Below are 26,633 nucleotides of genomic sequence, written 5' to 3'. Positions count from 1 at the left end.
TAAACGTCCACTCGTTCATTCGGTAAGAAGTTTGTTTATATTTGTCCGTTTAATAAATGAATTTTATATGGACAAAAAAATTCGTTTGGTAATCTTAATGGACGATCACGGACAAGGGTCAAGTCCGTTCGATAGTGTTCGTGAACGTCCGATAACGTTAGTCTGATTACGTCCAGTAATGTCCGTCCGGTATTGTAAGTGTTTAGATTTATCCAGTATTTTAATTTAATTGTGGAATTTCTAGTGTTACTAATCACACTTTTGTATTACTACATATGTCTAATGTCTCCTATAGTGATTCAATTTTTGTTAATATATGAAGTGTTAAGTATATTTGGATATTATATGGTGTACTTTCAAATTTGTAAATGAAGTTGTTTGGATCTATGTTTGGAATTAATATGTAACAGTTTATGTTTATCCATTAGTGTCTGTTGTCTATCAATGTTCACATGTTCGTTTGTCCATAATGTCCGCTAGTATTCGTTTGTTCATTATTGTCTGGTAACGTCCGTTTACATTATTAACAGACGGACACGAAGAAACTCAATTTCTTAATGGACGGACTCACTGACACATACATGAATTTTCATTCGGCAGAGTGTTTTGTGAACCGTACGTTTGTCCGTCAAAAGCTTAACGGACGGACGCGGACATACTCTCGTTCGGTCTATGTACACCCCTAAATAAAAGTGTTGTATAAGATTAGCCTAAACTGTTTATGTTTCGGTTTTGCTAATTCCTAGTAGTTTTTTTGGTACTTTTTGGTTCGAATCCAATTTTGGTTAGCATCGGCGTCAGTGTGGATCAAAGTCACTTATCAATCGGATTAGTTATTTTGATTTTTTTGTTCGAATTAGATATCACTTTGGAATTTGAATTCTTGTTTCGTTTCCCTTGTTCTTATAATGTGTCAAATGTTTTAATAGGGTGTAAAAGGGAAAAATCATGGCCATGTTCGTGACCAAATTGAGTTTTCGGGAAAAAAAAAATTTGATTGCATGTCTTGGTTTTGAGATTAAATCTGAACCGATGAAAATATATAATTTTGTTTTGTTTTAAACGGTTCTAATTTGATTTATTAGATTTGTAAAATAAAATATAGAACGTCCCTAATTTATATATCCTAAAAAACAAAATGTTAGGTATCATAATGTAACAATACCGAAAACAAATAACGAAAAGAGTCATTGAGAATGCATAGGTCGATGTGCTTTGACGTCCAAGATGATATGGTATGCGACAACGCGGATGCTGCCCCTTTAAATTAGTTAACTAGAGGCAGTGTTATGTATGTTACGACGCACATATATGGGGGTTGAGTATTACCCAACGTATAAGTGCGAAACATGATAAGCTTTATCAGATAACTTATTTGAAATAAAAAATATCAGTTGCAATTTTTTAAATTTTTAGGACAAAGGTGTTGTATAAGATATTGATTATTGAGTTTTAGATGTTGGGTACTAAAATAATGATACTTTTTTGTTGTAAGATTTAGTTATATAAATTAAATATTAAGACAACGAATATGAGTTTGAGAAAAAAACACTTTGTCTTCTCTCATCTTATTATATTTTATTATAGTATAACAAATACTTCAAATTAAATATAAACAATGCCAGTTTATAAAGTGAATTTATTAAATAAGTTTATAGAAAAAGATAGGTACAACAAAGATGATGATTTATTACATTATCATGATAAGATTGTCCATCGCTTAGATAACAAATCACGGGTCTCGATTGAAAAAAAAATAAACCTTTTACTTGTTCATATATAGTAAGATTAAGGTTTTAATAATGTTAACAAAGATTGAGATGTGACCCATTATATGGAAAGTCAAAATTAATGAGGAAAATATAGACGTACACTTCTCTTCTTGTTATGTTTCAAAACGTGTTAGCCTATGTCTAGCAACATAGATAACAAAACATTGTTTTAATTAATAATATATAAAAAGCATCATGGTTATTTTATTTTTATTATTTTTACCATTCACCAACAACACAAAGAAGTTCAAACACAGAAGAGATCAATGTTTTAAAAACCGGTATTTTACTCGTACCGGATTTGGTTTAAAAATGATACAACCAGTTCAATCGGGTTAAATAGTTTACCTTCTAAAAAATAATAAACATTATATTTCATATAATTACAACTCCAACTCAAAAAATAATCCTAAAGTACATTAATAAACATTAGACATGAACCAAAGAAAGCATTACATATAAATAGTGATCAAGTCAAATATGAAGTTTTATTTTATGTATGAAATTAATTAACTATAAAAGTTGCAAAGAACCAACCTTGGATTTGCAAGATTCAAAATTAGTTGATTAACGAATCATTGTTTAGTGTATCTGCTCATTTTAATTTTATCTACTAGGTTAAAAGTTGTGTTTAAAAAATATGGGCCGCAAAAAATACAAAAAAACTATTGGTTTTAAAGCCGGTTTGCCGGTTTAAACCGGCTCTTTGAAAAAACCTGCGGTACGACGTTCTAGAAAACCGCCTAAAAACACTGGACTCTAAATACCGGGTGTCTTACCGAAATCCGGTATAACCAGTTCAATCGGCCGGTACGTACCGGTTTTTAAAACATTGGAAGAGATACATAAACAAGACATGAAGCTAAAGCAAAACATGGACAAAAGAAATGTCACACATACAATAGTTTTGTTTCTATTTCTTCATCGCAAGTTCACTCTAACATCATCATGTCAAGTTAAAAACACACCCTCCTTTCTTCCACGAATTTTTAAAGCCAATATAAAAACCCTTTAATTATTTATTTAGTGGAAGTTTATTTTTTTATTTTTTATTGATTTTTTTTTCTTTTTAGATACGGATCTTTAGATTATAGCCTTATAGGTACTAAAAGTAACTAAATTTATACGTTTAAAGTTTTAGATTTATAATATTTAAGATGAAAACAATGAGTTATGGGAAAGCTGAGGGACCGGTTATTGATAGTTTTTCAATATGAATATAATACCACCATTTAAAAATATTATTTAGTTTATTATACCAGTATAAAGGATTAGTTAATATTTTTTCAGTTATAAATATATTTTAAAGTACATAAGAGGATGACTTATCTACCTATATAATAAAAGAGTAGATTTTCAAGCAACCATCTCCTATTTTTCATCAAATTTCTTTAAATTGCCACAAGGCATTTTAGCATTTTATTTATTTTTTCTTTTTCATTGAAATAATTTTCATCAATTCTTTATTTCTTTTTAAATTGCCACATGCCAATTTGACTTTTTTTTCTTTCACTAAAATACTTTTCATCATATATCTTTAAAGTGTCACATGGCATTTTGACATTTTTTATATTTTTTTCTTTTCATTAAAATACTTTTCATCAAATCTCTTTGAATTGTCACATGACATTTTGACATTTTTTTTATTTTTTAATTTTCATTAAAATTAAAACTGAATTCACATATAGCGGGTTCTGTAAACAACCAGACTATGTTAAAGGCAATTTCATTTTCATCCTTCAGACTTAAACCTAATAATTCCCATTGGCCGATTCTCTTCTCAATCAAAATTCATTTTGTAATCGATGTTTTCAACTTTAAAGGTAATCCTTAACTCTAATTCTTTGATGGCAATCGGAATTGATATGTAATCATCAACGCTAATTCTATAATGACGATCGTTAATCGTATTCTGATGTAATTAGATTGGACTATACATATTCAATTTAAACGATTCCATTATGCATATTCAATTTACATATTCTATTTGCAGATTCTATTGGAATATACATATTCATATGTGATTCTCAACCATAATTCTATAATGAATATACCCTAAGTCAAAGTATAAATGCGATTATACTAAACATATTCAATTAACGATCAACGTCTTCTCTTGCATTCGTCTTCTACGTTAGAATTATAAGGTTTGATTGATTTCTTCTTTTTACATGTGTTTCAATTGATATTCATCAACATGGGTACCGATTTATCGAATGCAACACAAAATTAAAACATTAATGGGAGATTCGTTGGTAAAAACATGGGTTTCGATAAATTAATTATATCATTTTGGTTCTTTAATTGAGACTTCTCAAATTTTATAACTTTGGTTTGAAATTAAAGAGTTCTATTCAAATTTCTATATAACTTTGTACAACATGGCCTAAGTTTGACTCAGTCGATACGATGATGTAACGGTTTCAATTCATAAAAATTTATCATGTTTATCTAGCTCTGTGTCATAAATTAATCAAATAAACTTTTGATTGTCACAATTTTGATTGGTAACGTGATTTAAAAATTTGTGCAGATTGTCAAAAAACAACAGGGGTTCGATTTTGGGCAAATAAATGAAGAGTGTTGAGGAATTCGAACGTGGCTATGGTTCAAACTTGCTCAATAAAAGGAATTTAGTTTTGAAAACCAGCTTCATATCATTATGATATCCTTTTATGTTGAGCCGGTAAACCGTTGCCCTTCAGCTGGACGCACGTATTGTTATTCCTACATATATGTTTGTCAAATGTATATTCTTTAATATAATACTTATTCATATTGTAAAACTTGAATTCTTACATCATTATTATTTTGTAATTCTTCAGTCTTTTTTGGATAACCGGGTGGGTTTTGATTTTGGAATATACAATGATGTGTATCGTAGTCGCCCGTGGTATTTCTTTTATTCAGTTGCATGCATCTTACATTATTAAAGAATAATTATATGCAAACTAATTTCCAGCATTTTATGTCAAATATTATTTTTTCCTTCAAGCATTAATCTTTGGAGGCTCATATGATCCACCAGCTTTTTTGACATTCTGTTCTCGGGCTCGGGCTATCATGTGTTGGAGTCAATGAGGTATTTATTAAATCATATAATCCACCAGCTTTTTTGACATTTTGTTCTCGGGCTCGGGCTATCATGTGTTGGAGTCAATGAGGTATTTATTAAAGTGAGTATTTATTATTATTATTATTATTATTATTATTATTATTAATCTAAATAGTTTTTTTAAAATAAAATGAGTATTTATTTATTAATTTATTTTTTACAAGTTAGTTGTTCAAAACATATTTTCAGAGTTTAGGACCTTTTTGGGTCTTTTTTTACATGGTTTTTTTGTTGATTTTTCAGATTTAGTTTCGATAGAGACCAATCAAAGTATTAGACAACTTTAAGCTTTAGTCTCCATGAAAGCTTACCAAATAAAAATTTTAAAGTTTTGTTAAATTTGTTAACTACTACAAAACACTAATGTTTATTACGTGTATGCTATTGGTAATTTTATGATAGTATCAAAAATGTTTGCAATTGTTTATATTATCAATTTTTATCGTTTTTTTTATTATTATCATGTGTACTACATGTGTTTTTGTTTTGTTTTTTTAAATTATATATTTTATACTAACCCGTGTATCACACGGGTTCTAACCTAGTTATTAATATTATGATATAACAATGATGGGAACATATATAAAGATGTCCATCTTGTAGATGACACCAAATCACCGGACCCTTTTTTCGGTTCATGTATCGTAGTACCGAAGTTAACAAAAAAAAATAATGTTTACAAAGATAGAGACATAAATCATTATACAAAAAGCGAAATTACTCATATTGTCCATTACAAAAGGCAAAACAGCTAATTTTTACAGTTTTATTATTATCCCTTCAAATCTATAATATTGTCTTTTGACTATTTGACATTCCTGTGGACATTGTGTGTTGATGTATCTAATCTGATTGTCTCAAACTACAAGAAATTTTGGACCTAATTATTAAGCTTTCCATCTCTCTAGAACTACAAGAATTTTTGAATTGTCTCGAACTATAAGAATTTTTAGACCTGGATTATTGAGTCTTCCACCTCTCTAGAACCACAAGAATTTTGGGATTGTCTCGAATTATGGTCGGGTAGGGCTTCGGGTGTAACGAAATATAGGTGGGAATGGGCTCTTGGAAAAGAGGGCGGATTCATTACAAAATCGGTCCGAGACCAAACATAAAAATCTAGCGATGGGTTGGTTTCTGTAATGGAATGGAATAGGTGGGTTCCATTGAAGATCAACCTCTTTGGATGGCGGGCAAAAATGGGTCGAATCGCGACATCAGATGATCTCTTCAAAAGGAATGTTGTGAATGAATAAAATGTTGCGAAAAGGAATATGCGGTTCATGTGCAAACGTCTTGCAATGTAGCTACGGTAATATGGCAATTCATTAGTAGCTTGTGTGGCATGACATACAAGACCTACCAAAATATAAAAGGCAATTCAAGCTATCATCCTTACGGCGTGTTGGTGTATTTGAAAGGCTAGAAATGAGGCACTTTTTGATAATAAAAGGTCTCAGTTAATAGAATCAACACATCAAACGTCTTAGCTTTCTTTGGATGGAAAAATAGGGGGGGGGAGGGGTTGTAGAAATGAATTGGGAAAGTTAATACATACGCTTTTTCGTTTTGGTGTTTTTCTTTATGTTAGCGCTAGTCTAGCCTCTTGCTAGTCTAGTTTTTTTTCATTTAATAAAATCAGTCGTTCAAAAAAAAAAATCTAATTTGATCAAAGTTGATATCTTAAATAACACATCATCAGTAGAAAAAATATTAGCACCACCAAACAATGACAATTTCAACTTTTTTGAACAGCACTGCAATTTCAACAAAGTAATTGATCCTCAGATTCAATCTTTGAATCAAACATCAACTCGGAACTTCGAAATATAACTATTGATTCCGCATGCACACCGCCACATAAACACCTTGTGCCTTGCGATGCTAAAACTCGCCTTAAAATGCCTTAAGTCGTGTTTTTTAAAACACGGAATCAAGGCCATAAAATTTGATAAAGCTAATTAAACCAAGTAAGAAAATAATAATTAAAAACGAAAAAGATATAACCTTAGGCATGTTTACCATATGAAAAAAATATATAAATCCTGTGTATATCTCATAAAACATACATAATAGCACAAACAGACCATAAAACAAGTACAATCGTATTGTATCCCACATATCCAACTTCAAAATATCAGATGGTCTTATTTTATAACATTAAAAAAAATCTTAGAATAGACTTTGTGACACTCACATACATAACTTTAAAAATATGTTTTTTTTACTCCAAGTCTCAAAATTCAAGGAACAACACAAATGCAACTTGTTGAAGAAAAACAAAGGTTCCTTCTTTGTAATCTAAATGCATCAACCACAGTTTCCTGTCCATTAAGATCAAAATTTAAATCAAACACTTATAATAATCTTAGCATGCAAAACGAACGCATAAGTTACATACCATCTCATTCGTCCACCTCAGCTCGGATTTCTTTCAGCAACTCCTCCTTGTAATCATCAAACGTACCATCAAACTCTTCCACAACTCCATTGTCCACAATCCAAATTTGACTCTTTTCTTCATCATCACAAACACGCGATATCAGTCTAGAATCATGACTAACAAGAACCACACCACCAGTAAACTCATCAAGCGCATCAGCAAGCGCGTCAATGCTCTGCATATCCAAATGATTCGTGGGCTCATCGAGTAGCAGAATATGTGGTTTCGACATCGAAATCGAAGTGAACACAACACGGGCTTTTTGTCCACCGGATAATTTAGAAATCGGGCTTAGATGATTATGACTAGGAAGCCCAAATTTACCGAGTTTGGCCCGAACCGCTTCTTGTTTACTAAAACCCTCTTGTTCGGGATGTAAACGAAGAAGATATTGAACAGGTGTTTCACCCATGGTCAACAGGTCAACAAAATGTTGTGAATATCTACCAATTCTTAACTTTTGACTGCGTCTTACTTCACCCTCGGTAGGGTTTAAGTCGCCAGCAAGAAGGTTTAACAAAGTTGACTTTCCCGCTCCATTGGGTCCCACAATGGCGACACGTGTACCCATATCAATCCCGACATCAACATCAGATAGCCTGAAATCTTCTCTTCCTGGATAACTAAAACTCACTTCAATAAGCTGTAACAATGGTGGTGTTAGTTCAGTAGGCTCTGGAAAATGAAATTTGACTGTATAATCTCTCCATTTCTGTGGGGCCTCGACAATCTCTTCATCTTCATCAACTTTACCCTTTGACTTTTTCTTTGCTTCTTTGACCGAAAATTTCGCCTTGTCTTTGACTTTCTCTTGTTGCTTCTGGTTCCCAGCTCGTTTTGCAGCTTTCAATTGTTTATCATATTTTTCAAAGTTTTTATTCACTTCTTTGCGACGTTGCTCGTACCCACTTTCAAAATCATCAAAATTTCCACGATACGTGTGAAGTTTCAGATCATGAAGATGAATAATTTCGTTGCAAACCGTGTTTAGAAAATCGCGATCATGTGAAACAACGACAAGCGTTTTCTTCCATCTGCATAAGTATTCTTCTAACCAAAGAACCGCTCGAAGATCAAGATGATTAGTAGGTTCGTCTAATAATAATAATGTCGGTTGAACAAAAAGGGCACGGGCCAATGATATTCTCATCCTCCACCCACCACTAAACGATCGGGTTGCACGGGTTTGCATGGCTTTTGTAAATCCCAAACCAGCAAGAATCTTTGAGGCTTGAGCCTCTGCTGCATCTGAGCCCATTATCTGCAACTTTTCATATAATTCAGCCAGTTTTTCTCCCGTGTCATCACCATCTTCGGGCTCATTTCCGTTTTCACCCGCGGGGGTTTCTAGTAATGTTGCAACTTCTTGTCTAAGTTTAACCAGCTCCTCATTAGCTGAAACCACAGCTTCAAGGGCAGTTCGGTCATCTCCAACTATTTCTTGTTCGACCAACAAAACATCTATGTTTTTAGGCACGGGGATCTTTCTCCAGGCAAGAAGCTTTAACAATGTTGACTTTCCCTTCCCGTTGGGTCCAACCAAACCGTACCTCTTTCCATGAGAGATCTTAACAGTTGCATTCTTTAACAGCTCTTTACCCCGTGCAGAAACTGAAAAATTATCCACTGTTATATCTTTAACGTTTGCATCCGCATCCTCTTGACCGTCAAGAACCGACGCCCGACTACCAATCACAACTGTAAACGCATCACGGTCGTCTTTCAACGCCTCTTGTTGGGCCCGCTCCACTGCTTGAGCAATTTCCATCTCTTTCTTTTCTCGTTTCTTTAACTCCTTGTCGGTCACAGATATTTCAAGATTTTTATCAAGAGCCCGTTCTTTTCTACTGGGCTTTTTGGGTCCTTTTTGATTCTCGTCTCCTGAAAGAGATTCCACATCATCATCTTCTTCATCATCTGATGGAGGAAGATCAATGTCGGCATAAGACTGTAACTTTGGAGGTGGTTTGGATTTAGGGTTACGGGCTGTAGAGGTTGAGGAGGTTGGTTTCTTGGCTTTATCGGGTTTTTGGTCCATGCTGGCAAGCATCTGAGAGACTGATTGCTTTTCTTTCTTTGCTTCTTTATTGGTTTGTTTACCCTTTTCTCCACCCTCATCTGTTTTCTTCTTCCCCATTGGATTAATTACGTGTCACAAGCCTACAAAAAATGAACTAATGTCAACTACATCCGATTACCCACTACCCACAGTGGTTAATCAAATTAAAAAATAACAGGAAGCCGGCATATATTCATGACAGAAAGCATAAGCACAAAGAAACACACCAAATATAAAACACTTAATAAGAACATACATCAATTTCGAAAACACAAAAATGCACCAAAAGTAAGTAGTTTGATATAAACTCATCACTAGTCAAGTATCAACTTCAATCAGTAATTTACTATGGGCCATTTGACGCACATAGGCACAGCTAACATTCTACTTTACTCAAAGACGAAAGATATTGATTATTGTAAACCAACAGCCACATATATCTATAAAGTTTAAGAGTACAACAAACATAGTAGTCAATAGCGACAACCTACCTATAAGCTATGTAGCAATAGCGATGAAATAGCGAGAGGGTCCTTACTGGAGATAGCTTAGAGACGCTTAAAGGCTCCATACGGCTGGGTTGGGCCAGCTGGCAGTGACCTTTTTCTATTAGGTCACCCCGTATGAAATATATAGACAATTCTCAGTTTGTTAGCCGTTAAAAAAAATACATCGTAACACATCTTTGAACTCGAGTAATTAACTACAAACATCTAAACTGTCAATCAACATCACGACAGTAAGTCAACCAATGAACCATACGCCAAACTGTATATCTAATTAACCGGTTAACCAAACTAAACAGTTTTGCGCATGACGTTTAGCGATAAATTATTATAAATTTTTTAAAATGTTTTACATTGAAGTGCTCCACCAAAATAGCAATCATAATGAATATAATTAATAAATACCACCAAAATAGCTATCATAATCAAAAAATACCACCAAAATAGCTAATAAAACTAAACAAATTTTTTAAAAAATTGCAGATGGTGGCTATTTTATGTTATTATGTCGCCACGGAGCACTCCGCACTATCCTACTGCTACACTATCGCTATAGCAGGCGCTATTGACGATTATGATAACGAATTAACTACTTTTCGAGACGCCAACTTACCTAAGTTAAAATGTAAAGAATCCTAATGGCACCAATAAAGTTGAAACAAACCAAATAATGTATATCATACTTAACACTAGATGCACACAGATACTAACATCTAAAATTTAGAAACTTTATAAATTGCATGTGCATCAGATCTGCAGACAACCTACAATTCAATTACAAATTCAGTAAAAAAAAATAAAAAAAAAGTTAAATTCAGTAAATCAGATTATAGCTTCAAATTGAGTAGATCTAAATCATCAAACAATACTAGTTCATACTCATAGCTTATTTCTTCATGTTTAAATTATTGACTACAAATCAAATTGGTGGATATATTAATGAATTATCAATTACGCAAGTTCAAATTGGTTCAATTTGTTACCTGATGGTGAATAATAATCTGATCGGAAGTTTGTGGAGTGCGGCGGTAGGACTCCGGCGGTGTTTCACGGCGGCGTTGAGTCGCCAGTGGTGATGAGAGTGGATTAGGCGAAGAAGATAAAATTAGGGTTTGCGATGGATGTTTATATTTGTGATTGTGGACTGCTGATGCTTCTTTGTAACCGACCTCTTGTTTAAGTTGTGCATTGGAAGTTGTACACTTGTTAGGTTGTAAGGTGTGTTTTATCGGGTGCGCTAGACAGGTCTGTAAGCGTTGAGATGGTAAGTGTGTTATGGTATTGGAACTGAACAAAAATTGAGGTAGACTAAAGAGGTGGTAGAATCGGTTGATAAAACTCGGGCATTGAAACGGTGAGTATACGCAAATTCGGTCGGTTTATGTGATGTTCGTTATGGTAACGGAACAAAAACAAAAGAATAAAAAAACAGGCATTCGGTCGGTTACCGTTGCGATCGTTATGATACCTGAACTAAAACAAAATGTGTCAAGTCTACATAAATTCGGTCAGTTTCCGTCACATTTGTTTAGGTAAAAGAACTAAAAGAAAAACAAAACAAGAAAAAACAATTTGGCATTTGATCGGTTTCATTATGTTCGTTACATTGCCGAAACTAGTATAAAACAAAAAAAATGTTATAAATCAATAAGGTGCTGCCAGGTGACCTTACGAGGGTATTGCGACACCAAAGTCCTTTGTTAGTCGATAGTTTGGTGGATGCACTTTGGTCTGTAATCAATATATTAATAAGTTTACAAAGTTTAAATTATTCATACTTGTAGTCTGGTTATAAAAATCCCGACTAGACGTCAGGTAATCGTTACAATGTATAGTGTCAATGCGACTTTCTTTAATTCCGCTTACACTTAGTTACTCGGAATCAATCAAAAGTTGTCAACCTCCACCACAATTGGATCTAGTCGGTCAACTCGAGCCAATTTTGACTTTAATAAGTTAAATATAATCCATATTTCTATAATATTAAAAAATGACTATCATTTGTTTAATTAATAATTTTCAAATTTTAAATACTTTAGTGTTTAAAGATATATATTTTTTATTTAGATAGAATTTCATATATGCCCTTCCAAACATTCTAAGTATCATGTATACCCAACCAAAACACAAAATATCATGTATGCCCAATTTAAAAAAACTTTTAATATATGACAATTCTACCCTTTCAACCCACTATATATGACAGTTTCATCACTTTCAAGATTCAACTTCCACGTATGCGTATGCCAACAACTGAATTAAGTATTAAATGATTGAAGTTAATATTCAGACTCATCCGAATTTAATACTTGTATTCTGCCATTCAGGGTTTGCAACTAATCGAGCCTTCACAAAGGGATAATTGAAAAAATATTCACAATTGAATATTAAATGTGAAGAAATTAATATTTGTATTCATCCCAATATAATATTTGTTTTCATCCCAAATACTTTTCGATTAGTGTTTGTAACAAGAACCATTATAATGCTTCTTTGAATTCTCATGTATTTACGTTGTGATCATTACACTGTCAACCTCGGAGTTCATGGATCAATTAGCAGCCGTTAAGTTTTAAATTAAGGGCAAAATGGTTATTTATAAAATTATTTTTAATGAAATGGATATATATGATATTTAATATATTTTGTAAGGGCATATATGATATATTTAGTTTTGCATGGATATATATAATATTTTGAATGTTTACAAAGGCATATATGAAATTGCCCTTTTTATTTATATTGATATTCATGTATTTTGTTTTAAATATTAACATATTTATAATATTTGACATATATATAAGTTCCTAAAAATTAGTTTCTTTATAATTTATCACATCCGAGTACTCTACGCGTTGATCGGGTACTCGCAACTCCCCAGTCAACCGCCTTAAAAACACCTAACGACTTTTACAACCATACTTGTAGTAAAACAGAGAGAATAGTGGAGAAAAACTATCTCTTAATTATTCATATGCTCAACAGTTTACTGAAACTAAATTATGGTACACTATGTCTGTTAATTATCATTATTCATGACACTCACACATATTACCATTCATTATATCGAACGACAAGTGCCATATACAATGTTCACCCCTTACAATCTCTATTACGATCATGGTGGTGTAATCTGCTTATCGACAAAATAGATATGAAGCCCGAGATAATGGATATGAGGCCGACAAAATAGATATGAAGCCCGATGAAATAAATTTATGGCCGACCGTTTAAGTGTATACATGTCGAGATGTGGTTGGTTCAAAAACGAAAGGGTATCAAATAGATTTGTCGGATGTCGGTTCTAATATGTTGGATTCCGACAGTTTAGAAAGTGGTTATTTTGGATAATTTTTTGTTTGAGTGAAACATTATTGGTAAAATGACCATTTTGATCATTATCCATTTATCCCTTATGTTAAATTAGTTTTTCTACCCGGCACGTTGCGCCATGGCAGTTAGCAAACCCTATCGTTGAAGCACGGATGTTGGTAAAACCCGAATGTTACGGGGATGAGTCGACACGAATTCGGTCAGTGCCGGTTGCATTCGTCATGATATAGACGCCAATGATAAAACTTGAGCGTTAAAACCCAATAAATTAACTCGTCAAATTAACATATAAAAACATTAACATATATGAAGACAAAAACATTAAAGACAATATTTACGTGGTTGACAAACCCGGGCGATGATAAAACCCAAGCGTTGTCAAGCATTGAGACGGTAACTTGACACGAATTCAGTCGATTTTGATTACGTACGTTACAGTACCATAACTAAAAAACGGGAAACAAATACAATTGAGGTGGACCAACGATCCTTTTTGTTGGGGGGGGGGGTCGGTCTGTAAACTGCGCATTGTTAAAACCAGAGCGTTGTCAATCATGGGCTTTAAATAAGGTCGTGAGTATGCGCGAATTCGACAAGTTTCTTTCAGGTTTTTTATGATACATGAATTAAAACAAAAAAATAACATTTGGTCGGTTGCCATTACAGTTATTATGTGAACTGAACTAAAAGAAAAACCAAAATCCGTCAATTAATACGGTGGCGTCAAGTGGTCCCTTATACATAATATAATAATAATAATAATAATAATACTTGAGCCACAAGTATAAAATCAAACCCAATCCGGGCCCATTAAATCACAAATTCAAACACTATATAATAATAATAATAATAATAATAATAATAATAATAATAATAAACTATAAAGCTCACGAACCGGCAATTAAAGGAATCAAGGAGCTTAATACCTTTTACAGGTATGTGATATTGTGTGTGTGTTTATCTTAATTTTCAGCCTAGGGTTTCTAAATTATGATGTTTCCATTGAATGCTTTGAACTCTGATCAATGTCTACTGTTGATCAAGATAATGCCATTAACGGGTCGTGTTCGTGGGTTGGCGGGTCTAACCAGACACGAACCTGTGTATTCGCGGGTTGACATGAACACGCGGCCATTTTGACTCTAAAGTTTTTTATTGTTTTAATATGTTGTTACTTTAAATTTACAATTTTACAAAAAAGAATACAAATTTATATAGAACAATTAAATTTTTATATAACTCATGAAGTTGGAATCAAATGAGAGATGATTCTAAGTTTACTAAAACAACCGATTATTAGTTGTTTTGAACTTATTGCTCTCAGACTTGATGCGCATACGGTTCTACAGAATTTAAAAATTTTAGATATTTGTTACCAATAGCTTATGTGTAACTCATGTTAAATATGATTATATGAATTATGATGCATTCTTTGGCTTGTTTGAACTGTGTCGGTACCATTAGGATTCCTTGTACTTTAATTTAGGTAAGTTGGCGTTATGAAAAATACTTATTTGTCCACACACCTAAAAGGCTAAAACTTTATGGATATATTTAACAGTTTAACCAGTGGTTTATAATATTCTGTTCTTATAATGTTTGAGTAAAATAGTTTTTGTATGTTTTTAAACTTCATATATGTTTCTTATGTTTGGCGCATTTCTATGTGCTTATGCTTTCTGTCATGAATATATGCCGGTTTTCTGTTATTTTTAAATTTGGTTAACCAGTGTGAGTAATTACATTTTTTGTTTTGTATTGTGACATTTGATTAATCCAATGGGGAAGAAGAAAACAGACGAAGGCGTAGAAAAGCGTAATCAAAACAATAAAGAAGGAAAGAAAGAAAAGCAATCAGTGTCACAAGTGCCTGCCAGCATGGACGAAAAGCCCGATAAGGCAAAGAAACCGACCTCCTCAACCTCTGCAGCCCGTAAACCAAAATCCAAACCACCTCCAAACTTGCAGCCTTATGCAGACATTGATCTTCCTCCATCAGATGACGAAGAAGACGATGACGTGGACGAGAATCAAAAAGGACCCATAAAGCCCAGTAGAAAAGAACGGGCCAGTGATAAAAATTTTGAAATATCTGTAACCGAGAAGGAGTTAAAGAAATGAGAAAAGAAAGAAATGGAAACTGCTCTTGCAGTGGAGCGGGCCCGACAAGAAGCGTTGAAGGACGATCGTAACGTGTTTAATGTCGTGATCGGTACTCGGGCTGCGGTACTCAACGGTCAAGACAATGCGAACGCAAACGTTAAAGAAATAGCAGTGGAAAATTTCTGTGTTTCGGTTGCTGGCAAAGAGCTCTTAAAGAATGCAACTATTAAGATCACTCACGGAAAAAGGTACGGGCTGGTCGGGCCCAACGGGAAGGGAAAGTCGACATTGTTAAAGCTTCTTGCTTGGAGAAAAATTCCCGTCCCAAAAAATATAGATGTTTTGTTAGTTGAACAAGAAATAGTAGGAGATGACCGAACCGCCCTTGAAGCTGTGGTTTCAGCTAATGAAGAGCTTATTAAACTAAGACAAGAAGTTGCAGCATTACTAGAATTACCCGAGGGCAAAAACGGAAACGAAAGTTACGACGATGGAGAAAAGATTGTCGAGTTATATGAAAAGTTGCAGATGATGGGCTCTGATGCAGCAGAGGCCCAAGCCTCAAAGATACTTGTTGGTTTGGGATTTACGAAGGACATGCAGACGTGTGCGACCCGATCGTTTAGTGGCGGGTGGAGGATGAGAATATCGTTGGCTCGGGCTCTTTTTGTTCCGCCTACGTTATTATTATTAGACGAGCCCACGAATCATCTTGATCTTCGAGCGGTTCTTTGGTTAGAACAATACTTATGCAGATGGAAGAAAACGCTTGTCGTTGTTTCACACGATCGTGATTTTCTAAACACGGTTTGCAACGAAATTATTCATCTTGATAAGTTAAAATTTCATATGTACCGTGGAAATTTCGATGACTTTGAACGTGGATACGAGCAACGTCGTCAAGAAATGATCAGGAAGTTAGAAAAAATTAAGGCTGCACGAAAATGGAGAGATTACACCGTCGAATTTCATTTCCCGGAGCCTACGGAACTAACACCGCCATTGTTACAGCTTATTGACGCGAGTTTTAGTTATCCAGGAAGAGAAGATTTTAAGCTATCTGATGTTGATGTCGGGATCGATATGGGTACACATGTTGCCATCGTGGGGCCCAACGGAGCGGGAAAGTCGACTTTGTTAAACCTTCTCGCTGGTGACTTAAACCCGAGCGAAGGCGAAGTAATACGTAGCCAAAAGTTAAGGATCGGGAGATACTCGCAGCATTTCGTTGACTTGTTGACGATGGATGAAACACCGGTTCATTATCTACTTCGTTTACATCCCGAACAAGAGGGTATAAGTAAACAAGAAGCGGTCCGGGCCAAACTTGCTAAATTTGGGCTTCCTAGTAATAATCATTTAACGCCGATTTGTAAACTATCCGGTGGACAAAAAGCCCGTGTTGTGTTCACGTCGATTTCCATGTCGAAACCGCATATTTTGTTACTTGACGAGCCCACGAATCATTTGGATATGCAGAGTATTGACGCGCTTGATGAGTTTACTGGTGGTGTGGTTCTTGTTAGTCATGATTCGAGACTGATATCGCGTGTTTGTGATGATGATGAAAAGAGTCAAATTTGGATTGTGGATAATGGAGTTGTCGAAGAGTTTGATGGTACGTTTGGTGATTATAAGGAGGAGTTGTTGAAAGAAATCAAAGCTGAAGTGGACGATTGATACGGTATGTAGTAAAACTCAATATTTGTTAAACAAATAGGCTCAAGTGCTCGACTCGTGATCCAATCTGACCCAACTCGTTTATACCGTCAAAGTCAACGGTCAAACATTGCAGTTTCGTTGTTGATGTAAATTTGTGTCTTACATTATCACTGCAGAAAGGTTTACACTTCATAATATTTTAACTCATACTTGAAGCATTTTTGGTGTTATCTGATACAATCATACAAAGTAAATTTTTTCGAAAGCGAAAAAAAGTTCGTAAAAAAATAGTAAATTACAAAAATGCCCTTATTCCGTACTTTTGTTAAGTTGTTGAAACTTGAAACTACCAAAGCCATTGGAAAGAGCAGGTCTGGTGATGCGGGCCCAGTCTCTCGTGACTCGTTTTGACCAGGCCCGTAACACGATCTGACCTGATCTGTTTTAAGCCGTTACTTAATCTGACCCGACCCGTTTTGACAAATAACTAAAGTTATCTATAGAAGCAAGGTGCATAACATAACGATGAAAACATATTGATTTTGTTATCATTAAGATATCTTTTTATAAAGTTTTTGTTTTAACTGCAGGGTCTCAAGATCGGTCTTTGATTCTACAAGGAATAACACGCGTAAAGGCAAGCGACTTTTATGTTTCATATAGCCTGACAATTGAAAAACAGTTGCTTAGTATTAACAATTTTTGAAATTTTAATGGATATAAAGATGTGCAGAAGTTGTGTGTTTTTTTATTGGTAGTCCTTTTTAAAGATCAAGATCTTAGTAATTCAAGGTTTTAAAATCTTTAATAGTAAGTAATGACAATATATATGATAATATGATAATAACTGAGGGGAAGGTTCTTGTGCATTTTACTCTTAACATGAGAACGTAGGAAATAATAATAATTTATAAAAAAATGAGAACGTAAGAAACAATACCAACTAAAATATCAATCTACATAAACAATTATTTATAATAACAACGAAAAAAACCTAAAAAATACAACAAAATAATCAAAATCAAGAACAAAATAATAACAGCAAATAACAACAAATACTTATAACAGCAAAAGAAAAAATCTAATAATAACAACAAAATATAAATCAGCAAATACTTATAACGTCTCATAATCGAAAACTAGCAAATACGAACAAAAAATAACAACACCTATAAAAATAAACCTAATAATAACAACAACAAATTGGTTCTCACTGTTTTCATGTTAAGAATAAAATGTATTTGATCATGTTTTTAATAACTGATAATATACAGTTAGTGTAAAAGACTGATATTCAAGAATGTTGCTAAAGTTGATAATTAGTTTTAGACAAAAATCAATAAAATTTTAAAGTTATTTTCAAATTTTAGAAAGTTTATCGTAACGAATAGTCGTCTTGACAAAACCCTTAATCACATTTGCTTCATGTGGTATTCCATGAGAAGTGGAACCATCTGCGATTCTATAGAACATGAAAATCGGAAAACTTATGGACTCTACTAATACTCTACTAAGCAACGGGATCATGTAAACCGCAGACTGATGCACGATTAATATTCATGTTTTAATGATCAACAAAACCTTTTCCTTGTGAAGCATAGAGATACTTTTAACCTTGTTAAATCTTTCACACTTATGTTTAACTTGGTGGCATTCATCTATATTATTGACTTAATATTAGCTACTTTCAATTGATTTAAAATTAATAACTTGGTGACAATATTCAATTTAGGGGTGTGCAAGAAACCGAAAAAACCGAATCGAAACAAAATCCGACGGTTTGGTTTTATGTTTTTGTAAAAACCGCACTAACGGTTTGTTTTTTGTTTTGCATGAAAAAAAAAACGAACCGAACCAAACGTAATTCCTAAATTTTTGTTTTTTTATATTTTATGTTAAGTAATTTATAAAAATTTAATAAATATGTAACTCCAATATTTTCGATCAGATGTATAATAGTCTATTATTTTACAATTAACAAAATTATTTATACCTAAATTAATTATTTTTTGTCAAAATATATTCGGCCTAAAATTTTCAAGCTCAAATGGCAAAAACCAAAACCGAACCAAAACCAAAACGAAATCCGTAAAACCGAAACCCAACGGTTTCAAAAGCCGAAGTTTTGGTTTTAGCCAAAAACCGCACCATGCACACCACTAATCTTCATCTATAAATTTGTGCTTGGAATATCAACTTTATTCATACATTTAAAAAGAATTCATATAGTAATATTACAAGTGGAAAATTATCTTATCAAGGCTGCATTAAATCATGAAAATCAGTAGACCAGCAATCAGAAATCCAAATCTTTCACCTTTTAGAAACAGTGTTCTTCCATTATTCTATGATCAAACAAAACATAACAAAAAGTTAGTAGTTGCATACTTGCATGAAACTTATATTATGTTATTATGTTAATAATATGTTTATATGTAAAGTGACATGTTTCATATAGAAACTTTAAACAAACTAACCAGATTAAGTGTTGGTGATGGTGCTGGTGCACTATCATCATCAGAACTAGCAGCCGTTGGCGGTGCTGGCGGGCTCTTAGCCACCACCGGTGCTGGTGCGGGCGCATGGTGATGCTTGTGCTTATGTTTTTTATGTTTGTGGTGTGCTGGAGCCGGTGCGGGGGAAGTGATCGTGTCGGGTGTCGGGGCCGGTGACAATGTAACCGGTGGTGGGGCCGGTGCGGGCGTCGGCGGTGGAACAATTGACGCGGTTGCTGGTGCTGGCGGTGGAGTTGCGGGAGCTTGCACTGGGGAGACCGTAGGTGGCGGCACAGAAGGTGGTAATGCGGGTGGTGAAGCAACCGGTGGCGGTGTCGGGGCGGGCAATGGCGGTGGTGGGGCGGATACGGGCGGGGTCACCACGGGTGGTGGAATTTGAGGTGGTTGGGTTGGTGGGACCGGGGTGGTGGAAGGCGGTGGGACCAAGACAGGAGTGCTTATCGGTGAAGCCGCGGGCGATTGAGCGTTAGAAACGGCTAGCATAAGGCAAAAACAAGCAAGAATGCTAGTAAACCACAACATATTTGGTTGATGTGTTTGTGTTTTGATGCAAGTATTGTGTATATAAGTGTGTAACTATATAACTATATATAAGACAATGTAGCATGTAAAATCTGCTGAAAACAAGAGGGTTGGTGTTACATGACCTTCATGTGGGGTGGTACATCTTTTTTGGTTGGTTTAACTTGAAACACAATTTTGGTAGTTAAACATATTTCATGTCATCATTGGTCATGTTCATAATCTAGGAGTTAAGTTATGATAGGTCATATTATTGTTAAGGATGTTAATGTTAATGTCAATTGTGACACTACAAAAAGTCAACGATGTTGAGTACAACTTTTAGATATATAATTGCAATTTGTCTTCAACTAAGATAGCATATTAGTTTGATAGTCATTTTGAATATACAAAATTGTCAAGTTATTTAACATAATTAAACAAAAATTAAATTGTATTAAGTCCTTAGTAGTAGCCAATTACATTGTTCAATAACCCATTACAGGCTTATTCAAAGTTGTCGTCATAATTACGTGCGAGTGTCTATAAACAACTCTTCAGAGACCTACATGTGAATCATGTCAAACTCTAAACCTGAGAGTGGGTTTGGATCCATCTCGGGACCAACCTCAAGTCTGAGTGGTATTTCATCCAGAAGACTCTGAATGAACCAGTTCATAGTACTCCAATCCCCTTTGACCCGAACTAGTGCAAAGTGTGTCATTAAAGCGTCGCATTTCGATCACTATGCACGCATGTGTGAGTGAGGTACTTCACACCCTTAAAGTGTAAAGCAAATTAAATAGTTAACCTAAAAGTATATTTCATAATTCAGTGAATTTTTACATTAATCACTATTGTATTCACTACAACTTGTAAAATGGCTGATAATGATAATGGGCTTCTAAAACTAGCCATCGGCCCAATAATAATGATCCAGCAATGCGAATGTGTGTTGGGCCTGAATTTGTGTATAAAATGAGCAATACTCACAAATCACAATTCTATATCCCATAATTAATGTGTATGGTGAGTTGCATTTCCTTTTAACCATCATTTAAAAAAATTTATAATATTCAATTTCTTTAAAGATATACCTTCAAAGTCTAATACTTAAGTATAAAGTAAATACATACAAAAGTTAAATTATTATTAGATCCAAAGGAACAATATTTTGGTATTATGGCATTGTGGAGGTGATTTTATAAAACATGTCAAGTAAATGAAATGTCAAACATGGACTAAATGAAAGAAATTTGGAATTTATGTAAAAGTTGAATGGGTGTTAAGTGGCCAAACTTGATTAAAAGTAAGCAAAAGATAATGGTAATCTCCTTCCAGATGTTATTCATGCTAGAAGTAGATATTTGTAAATGAGACAATTAGACAAATATGTCAATGAGAAAATTAATATAGTTTTGTGGTAGTTTTTGAATGAAAACACACAGGTGGTTCATATGTAATGAAAAATCAAGTGATAATATTTGAATGAAATAACCCACAAGTGGTCAATTATATTGGATGAAATTTCTAAATATGTGGGTGAATATTATTGAGTTATTAATACTCAATAAAAATATATCATCATATGGTCAATATTTAGATGGCTAAACTTTTCACATGGGGATTTGATGTAAATTTGCCATGTTGAATAAGTTGGGAATATGAATCAATGAATCATAGTGCTTCAATCTTGGTTTGGTAAAAGTTGGATTCTATGGTCATATGGGCTTGTGTCATCTAACATTCAAGTGAAATCGAGTATAAATCAAATGCAAATTGAGCGTAAATTTATAATATTATGATATTGGGACTATTTTTGATAAAAGATGTAAAAGTTAGAATTGTCATTAGTCACGTTAACAAAATGGATTGTTATTAGCCAAAAAGTCAAAGTTTAGATTTATCAAAATCCAATTTTTCAAAATATTTTAGGATTGTGTAAACTTTTTAAGTTATGTTAATGACCTCGATTCTACTAAATATACATACTTTGGACTATTTTAGGAAACTCATGTGTTTGAACGACCTGCTTTGAAAATAATATTTTTTGCATTAAATTATTTTTTTGTTAAAATTATTAGGATTCCTCACGATGTGCGGTGGAGTAGGTCGGTGTTCGGTTTGATTTGTTGCGGTACCGGGACTCAATATAGCAACATTAGAAAAAAAACAAAAAATAAAGTCGTGATATAACCAAAAGGATATTGACATTTGTTTTACATATATCAAAAACCATTGAAACAAATACCTCTACTGGTTCCAATAATACCAATGCTCGTACTAATGTTCGGCCCGAATTGGTTCGGTTCCTCACGATACTTATAGAGTTGTAGGGTACCAAAACTAACGAATACAAGCTTCGATTCCAACAATACCAGTTCCGATACCATTAATGTTCAATCATAATTGACTCAGTTCATCGCGGTCTCAACACTCGTATAACTTACGATACCAAAAAGTTATTTATTCTGAATACAACTCCGTTAGTTTGTTTTAAATAAAATTTATACCGAAATGTTGATAGAAAAAAAAAATGAACACACGTATTCATTTTTTTAAAGTGAACGAATCTATCTATACTCTCTAATAAAAGACTACAAGTTTTGTCACTTGTCACTCCTACATTAAACCTCATGTTTTTTAACAAATTTATAATAGTAAAATATAGTTACCATTCTTAAATTTTATACTTCAAAATTTATTAATTTAATATTTACTTCATTTTTTTTTCAAACATTTGATATTTATAATCATCTTTTACTTTAAAATTGATTTAAAGACTATTGTACAATGACTGTATTAATAGTGTTTAACGAGTTTATTGTTTCTTGCAAATTGATTACTTATTCAATATTGTATTTTCAAGAACTACTCGTGTAGTACACGGACCTCAAACTAGTATAAGTTATCAAAGAATATTCAAACATAATGAAATGTAACAAGTTAAAAAGACGTAAAATACTTAAATATACTTTAAGAGGTGAAACTGATTTTTTAATTTTTTTTTAAACAATTACACCATTCATTTTAATAGTATATATATAATTTATTTTGTTCCAAAGTTATTGGAGGTTATGTAAACTTCACATTGACACGGCTTTGAAGTTTGAAATGGTCGAGTTGATGGAACATGTGTTGAGTCTGGCCCAGAAATACGGCCCAATCTTAAATGATAGTAGCCGGATTTGAGATGGCTAATCTCCCAAGATGGTGACCCTTTGAACAGGTTAGACTTCAAAGAAATAGAAAGAACGAGACATAGTTTAGTTCACAAATTTTCTTCTTAATATTAAACATAACAAGAAGGCCTTATATAGGCTTACAAAAGAAAAGGAACAACTACCCACTACTTTAAATAAAAGCAACACTAATGCAGAAAATAAAAATATAAATTAGAGGCACTACTTGCACTACTCCACGATTTGTTGTGCATGGGAATTATGGAAGATCATGGATTGGGTGACATGGCATGATGGAACATGTATGGCACGCATCATTAAACTTGTCTGTTGAAGTACGTATGTACAATTGACATAGTCGAATCGAATGAATCCCAAGTGTGAAGCCGTAGGTTGACTGGAATCTTCTGGTCTACAAACCTCGCTTTCAATTCTCGTGACTCAAGTCAACAACAAATGGTCATAGTCAACATAATGAAACAGCTTGTGACTCACGACTTAACTTTTATATGAGATAAGTTTTAAGTTACAAAATATATTAAACTATTAAAGTTTTGTGCTTTGGATATACTTTTCTACTTTTCTCAGTTGACGGTTAAGGTTTGACAATGATCCGGTTACAATCAATATTTATTCTTAAAGCAGTAACTTGGTTACCATTGATGATTGGTCTATCAATGATACCCAGAAACTGTTGATCTCATGTTATTACGGATGCACACTAGTGTTGACCACTTGTTGCTGCTCATAGCATATCATATTGTTACGTTTGAATTATTTTCAGATCAACTTATAATATTGTTATTATTAACTTACTAATTTTAATGAGATTATGTGATCAAGACTAATTAACTTGAGAAATAATTTGAGTGTTTCCAACACAAATAGGTATATTTATTCTAGCAGTAAAATTTTAAAAAAAGATTAAACGTATTTTATGCATTATCTAAAATGTTTTGAAATACATATAACATAAACATACTTATTTTTAATGAAATAAAGAAGACATGTAAAATAAAGTAGATAACCGAAAAACATATACACTGAAAAGGTATATAGAAAATGAGCCAAATATTATGTTTTAAAAGAGAATACGTTGGTGATTATAGTGTTACTATGCATATTTTTTTTAAATCGATATGTGTTTGTAAATAACATGAGAACTCACAATTGTTTTAGTAAATCATTGTACACTTTTGAAAGAAAAGTTAAGTGAGAGCCCACTACATCTTTTGAGTTAAACCACTATATAGTCATAAAACACAAAAATAGTAAATAATTTAATGCTGTGTAATTTTTGTGCTATGTCTAATATGTAGTTTTTTATATATTTTATGCTTGACAATTTTAGAAAAGTCGACATGTTTGAACCTTAACTATCTATTTTGACGATTTGTTAATTCTTAATTAAATCAATGTTTTATAAAATGTTTATTGCTACAGAGTTGTTGGAGGTTACCTAAAATTTCCATATTCATATGTAATGAATTCTGGGTATGATCAACAAAAGTCAACAACCGGGTCGGGTAAGAACCGATTCTGGGTATTGTCAGATATTTGACCGGATGTGATAAGGTTGTGCCTAGGTATTAGTGGAATTGGTTTCAATGGGTCCAGTTCCGGCTCAACTATCTGAAGAACCAAAACCTGTTTGCAACCACGAATTGGGTTGGGTCGAGTCCGAATCCGGGTACGAACTGCCGGGTTGGGTCCGGACCCGGTTATTTTGCCCACCTTTATTCATATGCCTTTTGAGTCCTTGAAAGTTGAGAATGGAACTTATGTTGGGCTTGGCCCAAAAATAATGTCCAATCTTAAATTTTGTTGTTCAAGGTAGCTTTGTACAAATATACAAAGTGGAATCAATCCTTACGGCCAAGTGTGAATCCATAGGTTGACTGGAATCTACTCATCTAGAAACTTCTTTCCAATTGGCATGAAGTCAACAAGAAATAGTCAACTTATTGAAACAGCTTGTTAGCCACGGTGTGTTTGATTGCTTCAATTGCAGTCCAAGTTATTCCCTTTTCTCTACGTTAATAATAATTTCTGGATATGTTTATATGTGACATTTTTTTTGTTTACGTAAGTTCCCCTTTGACCCAGTCGATTGCTCATTCAGAAACTAACGGTTTTTGTTTTCATCTGATAAATTGTTTGCATAGGAGATACGTGTCTTGATGTAAGTCCCACATCGGTTGAGAGTAGGGTTGTTCACAAACCGAGCCAAACCGAACGCAGGTTTACTCATACTTGGTTTGGATTGAAAGCAAGCCAAACCGAGCGGATTGAATTTTAAGAAACAAGCGATATTTTTATGCTTGAACTTGGTTTGGTTTGAAACCGAGCAGATTGGTTTCGCTTGGTTTCGTACATATTTTTTAATTTTAAATTTCTAAAAGTAAAAAATATCATCAATCCAAGACTTTCAACCTCAAAATGTTAGCAAGAAAACATACATAAAACGAGCAACTAGAGTTTAAAATTGAACTTTTAAAATCAACACAAAATAGAGAAATTTCAAAAACTTTAAAAAAGACTTTTTATATATATATATAATAAATAATTCAAGCAAAAACGAACCAAGCGAGGCTTTGCCCGTGCTTGGTTTGTTTTCAAACCGGACCGAGCCAAACGGCTCACTTCCAAACCGAGCCGAAATCGAACAAACATTTATCAAGCAATTTTTGAGCGAAAGATGAATGAGTGGCGAGCAGTTTGGACACCCTTAGTTAAGAGAGAGATAGGCAAGTGGAACCTTCTCTACCAAGGTGCATTTTGCGTGGGTGAGCAATTCAGCGAGTGAAAACAAAACTATAAGTTCATAGATGGTCAGTGGGCAATCAATCAGAGGCAAAACAAACAATACTTTGACACGATTACTTGGGTTGTTATAGTTTTGTTCCCTTAAACTATTAACTAATTAGATTAACTATTACATTGCACAATAAGCATCAGAAGTTGTACCTCTTAATTTTTAAGATGTTATTTTTTTATGCATTATAATATAGTATAAATACATATGTTACGCTTAAATTTTAATTCGAACTTTGAATCGAATAGGAAATCAGAACTTTGTATTTGATTATTAAGTTCGAGTTGAATCAAATTCGAATACTCAAATATTGAATTTGAGTTTAGAATTAGATTCGATTCGAATTGAGTTTTGAGTTTTACGAGTTTGATTTGAATATTGAACACCAATACCTCCCGAATTGTAGTTTTTTTTAAGAATGGCATATTTTCTTTTATTAATATAAACCATGCTAGTAAGAAAAAAGACATGACCCAACAAAATAATAAATTGACTTAGAAAAGCGACTCCAATTCTATTACAAGAACTAGTCAACTAGTATGTAAGTTTTTGTAGTGAAACATGTACTAAAATTAGACCAACCACTTGCGTTTTATTGACAAGGAACCGTCACAATATTTTAGTTG

The 26,633-nt window shown here is 33.5% G+C and overlaps 1 protein-coding gene and 2 pseudogenes across 2 annotated transcripts; 1 reads left to right on the top strand and 2 right to left on the bottom strand.

Annotated features, from left to right (window-relative positions):
• Nucleotides 1-7,225: 7,225 nt before the first annotated feature.
• Nucleotides 7,226-11,046, bottom strand: LOC143551569 (ABC transporter F family member 4 pseudogene; annotated as a pseudogene). The gene is made up of 2 exons (XR_013138527.1): nucleotides 10,879-11,046; nucleotides 7,226-9,490 (listed from the first exon to the last, which is right to left on the bottom strand). The product of XR_013138527.1 is annotated as an ABC transporter F family member 4 pseudogene (transcript).
• A 3,961-nt stretch (nucleotides 11,047-15,007) lies between these two features.
• LOC143551548 (ABC transporter F family member 4 pseudogene) lies at nucleotides 15,008-17,011 on the top strand (annotated as a pseudogene).
• Nucleotides 17,012-19,179: 2,168 nt separating this feature from the next.
• On the bottom strand, nucleotides 19,180-20,268 carry LOC143551547 (uncharacterized). The gene is made up of 2 exons (XM_077041953.1): nucleotides 19,471-20,268; nucleotides 19,180-19,338 (listed from the first exon to the last, which is right to left on the bottom strand). The coding sequence occupies exons 1-2, from the start codon at nucleotides 20,029-20,031 to the stop codon at nucleotides 19,261-19,263; spliced, it is 639 nt and encodes a 212-aa protein (XP_076898068.1). The 5' UTR covers nucleotides 20,032-20,268; the 3' UTR covers nucleotides 19,180-19,260.
• Nucleotides 20,269-26,633: the final 6,365 nt, after the last annotated feature.

Source organism: Bidens hawaiensis, unplaced genomic scaffold, assembly GCF_021521415.1.
Source record: "Bidens hawaiensis isolate Kalapana, Puna unplaced genomic scaffold, B.hawaiensis_p1.1 tig00016461_1, whole genome shotgun sequence".
Lineage (NCBI taxonomy): Eukaryota > Viridiplantae > Streptophyta > Magnoliopsida > Asterales > Asteraceae > Bidens > Bidens hawaiensis.
Note: the sequence above shows the minus strand (reverse complement) of the source record. Positions and strands in the feature narration are given on the sequence as shown.

Excerpts from the sequence above, each read along its gene's own strand:
- LOC143551547 (XM_077041953.1), bottom strand. The coding sequence starts at position 20,031 with ATGTTGTGGTTTACTAGCATTCTTGCTTGTTTTTGCCTTATGCTAGCC. Across the intron at positions 19,339-19,470 it reads CATCACCAACACTTAATCTG|AATAATGGAAGAACACTGTT; the intron begins GTTAGTTTGTTT and ends GTTTGATCATAG.